Source organism: Dermacentor albipictus, chromosome 5 (assembly GCF_038994185.2).
Source record: "Dermacentor albipictus isolate Rhodes 1998 colony chromosome 5, USDA_Dalb.pri_finalv2, whole genome shotgun sequence".
Classification (NCBI taxonomy): Eukaryota; Metazoa; Arthropoda; class Arachnida; order Ixodida; family Ixodidae; genus Dermacentor; species Dermacentor albipictus.
The window spans coordinates 67,482,693-67,486,811 of NC_091825.1; the positions used below are offsets into that span (position 1 = coordinate 67,482,693).

Below are 4,119 nucleotides of genomic sequence, written 5' to 3' on the forward strand. Positions count from 1 at the left end.
ACGGTAATTATTTGGGTCATTTTTGTTGCCTCCTTTGAATAAAACGGTAACGCGCGCGACTTTTAATTTGCTAGGGAATACACCAGAAAGAAGCATTCTGTTACAAATATGCGTAAGAGGGCCAGCAATAATATTTACAGCACATTTGATAGGAAAAGCAGCAACTTCGTCATCTCCAGGTGAGCAGGTGTTCCTGAATGAATTAATGATAGAAATAACTTCATCCACTGAAGTAGGGGACAAAAATATAGATTCAGTAGTGCAAGAGGGTAAGTATGAGTCAACAGACCGAGTTGAATGACAGCTAGCAGAGGGTCGGTATGCTCCGGCAACTAAAATGTGTTCATTCAGCATATTGGCAAGTGAAACTCCAGCATAATTCACCCCATTGACTTTCAGCTCAGAGGGAAGACAATTCTGCCTGTTCCCTATAATAACGTTTATACCTTGCCAAAGTAATTTAGGATTGTGTAAGATTGACGAAAACTAATTTATATAGAAAAAAGATTTAGCTTTCTTTAGATCTGAGTTTAATTTATTTCGAAACTTCTTAAACTTAGCTAAATCATCCGGGCATCGCGTTTCCAAAAAACGAGAGAACATTTTGTTCTTTTCTTTAATTTGTTTCAAAAGTGCTCCTGTCATCCATTCTTTTCTAGCCTTTCTATGTTTTTTTATAGTTTGAGTTGGGAACGCAGCGTAATAGCATTCAAGCAGCTTCTGAATAAATATATCATAAGCACGGGACGAGTCATTTTCACCATATACATCTACCCAAATAATTGTCGACAACATGTGACAAAATCTGGAGATGCTCTTTTCATCATTAACTCTACGATCGTGAACGCGTTTATTCAATTTTGTCGTATTAGGAAAAAGTGAAAAGAAAGGTAAGTGATCACTAATTCCAGAAAAAAAAACACCAGATATGCAACTCTGAGGTGGGAAATTAGTGAAGCACAAATCAATTAATGTTTCAGAGTGCAAGGATATGCGAGTAGGCAATTTAATAGTATTGTCACAACCATTAGACAGCATTATTTCATTTAAGTTAATCTTCAGAGCGTTATCCTCCATAAAGTTAATATTGAAGTCACCTAGCACAATGATACGCCAGTTGTTTTGGTTAGCAAACTTCAGAAAACAATCAATGAAGCGAAAAAAATTGTCAGAATTTCCTTGAGGGGGGCGATACACAACCATAATAGTAACTCTATGAAAAGCAATGCAAACAGTTTCAAAATCAGTACAAACAATTGAATAATCCGACAAGACCTCAAAGCACAAATAATTTTGCACATATAAAGATACACCACCACCACGCTTTCCATCTCGAAATACTGAAATGGATTTGTAACCAGCAAACTCGCTGACATTTGCATTTGAGGTAAACCATGTTTCAGTGAAGGCAATAAGGTCAAAATTAAAGTTCAGTTTAGTTAATTCAGCTTCTACTTCTACCGATTTATTTTTTAGGCTTTGACAGTTCAAGTGGTAAAGAGATAGTGTGTTGCGAGGATTGTAAGCACCATCCTTTAGAAAGTCGGTGAATGACTCGGCAGTACAATAAGCCCTTTTTGAGCAGGTGTACTGCGCAGTCTCGCAGCAACAGTGATTAAACCATCTTATCAATGTCCTCCTCACAAGCGATCCTGATGGCTCGTGCACCAGGTTGCTTTCGGGCGTAGATCTTTCCTTCCTTTGACCAGACGAAAGCGTACTTCATTTCCTTAGCCTTCATTTTAGCGAGCCACAGTAAATTCCTGCTAGAAGCCGTCAGGTTATCAAAGAATCGAATGTCATCGCATTTTTTGCGCTTTGAAATCCAGTCTGATTTTGTGGATCGGTTTGCAAAACGGATCAAAACCACAGGCACCTTGTCTGGTTGAGATCGAAGGCGGTGTAGCCCTTCAATGTCATTTGCTACAAGTGTGGGCAAGTCAAGCTTTACAGCAAGGCTGTTTACTTTGCTCAGTAAATCTTCACCATCTGTCACAGGCATTCTATGTATTTCCATGTTCTGCCGCCTACTGTACTGGCTCAGGTCGTTCAATTCCTGACGCAGTTTTCGAAATTGCTGACCGTCCTGGTTTGCCTCAATGTCGTCAACTCTCTTACGCAGGAGCTCGATTTCCTTGTCATGCCTATTAGACACTTCGAGCAATTTGTCATACGTGTCAGACATATGTTGTACAGACTTTTCAATGCTTGAAACGGTTTCCTTCAAAGATGTCAGATCATCCACTTTGGCCGTGAGATTTGCCATTGACTTACTAGCGGCGTTGACTTACTAGTAGTTGACTTACTAGCGGCGTGACTTACTACTAATGACTTACTAGCGGCGTTGGCATGACCGTGTTTGGTGCGGTGACGCGCGCCCTGGAGGTTGGTACGGGAGCGACGGCGAAGACTGATGACATAATCAGTATCAAATGTCAATAGAAGAAACGTCAAAGAACCATTAGGAGCAGGTAAGCGGCGACTACAGTACTACATTCAATAATCTTCCCGTTTAATCTGCCAGCAACGTAGCCTGCGTGGTAGCCTCGAAGCGGTCGTGTGATCGGGGGGTCGACGATGATTCTTCACTAAGGATAGCCAGTAAAGCAGACCCCACCAACTTCTGACGAAAGGTGTGAGTACTCGCTTATAGAGATTTGCAGTTTTCTTTGCACCAGGTCCTCCGACTGGCATAAATCGGCGCAGGAATATTTTGCATAGCCCTTCATTATTCAGCGCCCTTGTAACTTTGCCCGCACATAACTTGTAAAATACCTCACATTTCCTGCAAGTATCATTTTCATACAACGTTGAATAAGCAAATTTCCTCCGTGCTTGATAAAATATGCTTGTAAATGGCTGCGATGCCTGAAAAAGTTTTTTTTTTCACAAAGCCATGCGGCAGTTGCAATTTGTAGCTTTAAATTTGATAGTACATCCCCGACAACAATTTTCAGACCCTCACGAATGATAAATAACACGCCTTGTATAGTTTACCGAGGAAACCAGAAAAAACCAACCAAGCGCTTCCTATAGACATAAAAATAGAGGAAATGCGAGTGGAAGTAATCTGTATTAAAGCATATGAGTGATCTACACAACTGAACTTTCTTTACACAGTAATCCGAACATGGCTATCATCCAATGGAAATATAATGTGGCTATCCCATGTGGTTCACTCAGAGCCTCCGGAAATCACTGTAAACGTTTCATGAACACCTCTAAAACCTATGAACGAAGATCTGGAAATTTTTACTCGGCCCTTAATTGAATGACGAACTTGAAAACTGACTTGTGCAGCACTTCTGGCATGTCAAGTACAACATGTGCATATGCATTTGCATGTAATATGTAGCATACAAACAGAGAAAACACTCACCTATCGTGTTGCGCGCTTATATATTGTATACCCTCCCTTCCCCTCCTTTCAGATTTGTTGTACGAATCACACTATGCTCTAACGCTCCTCACCAAAGTGTAGGCACTGTTCGGATGGCAAACTATTTCTCTCAGCACGTGCAGCGTTTTAAATTGGAATCTCATGAAAGTGGTTGAAATTGGCGTGCAGAATGCAACTGTTTTGTTTCCGAATGCAGTATTACGTCATCTCAAACGCAGGAAGGGCTAAGTGAGTCATGGTATTATTTCTGCAGAAACGAGGAAGACACAAAGAACAGCTACTGGAGGTCTATTTTACTTGTTGAGTCCTTTCTTTGTGTAGCGATATTTCCTCATTGATTAAGTACTGAGCCTCTGCTTATGACTTTTCCCTTGAATTCCTGCCTTCTTTTTCTTCCTTTTGTTAATTTTAATCTACAACATGCAACAGGTTTAGAGGATGGTAAAGTTCTTTTCACGCCATATTTTCTGCCACCAATGTGCTTGGGGAGAACGTAGGAAGAAAGATCACCGAAGAATGCAACAGAATGGACAGAAGTGCATAGGGGTCTTTTTTTTTCTGTATGAGATCCCTGATTGTCCTAGGATTGACCTTTTCACTTGATGCCTTCGGCTGTTTAGAAAGAGCGACGTCAGCAGCGCTTGAGGCCAAAGTCAGCAAGGCGAAAAAACTCTGTCATAAAAATAGAAAATCCATTCAAAGAAGTGGTCCGGTTTGCT

At 40.8% G+C, this 4,119-nt stretch overlaps 1 protein-coding gene across 1 annotated transcript; it reads right to left on the reverse strand.

Moving 5' to 3' along the window:
• Positions 1-1,615: 1,615 nt before the first annotated feature.
• On the reverse strand, positions 1,616-2,266 carry LOC139060299 (uncharacterized). Its single transcript, XM_070539399.1, has one exon. The coding sequence runs from the start codon at positions 2,264-2,266 to the stop codon at positions 1,616-1,618; it is 651 nt and encodes a 216-aa protein (XP_070395500.1).
• Positions 2,267-4,119: the final 1,853 nt, after the last annotated feature.

Coding starts and splice junctions, on each gene's coding strand:
- LOC139060299 (XM_070539399.1), bottom strand. CDS start 2,266: ATGGCAAATCTCACGGCCAAAGTGGATGATCTGACATCTTTGAAGGAA.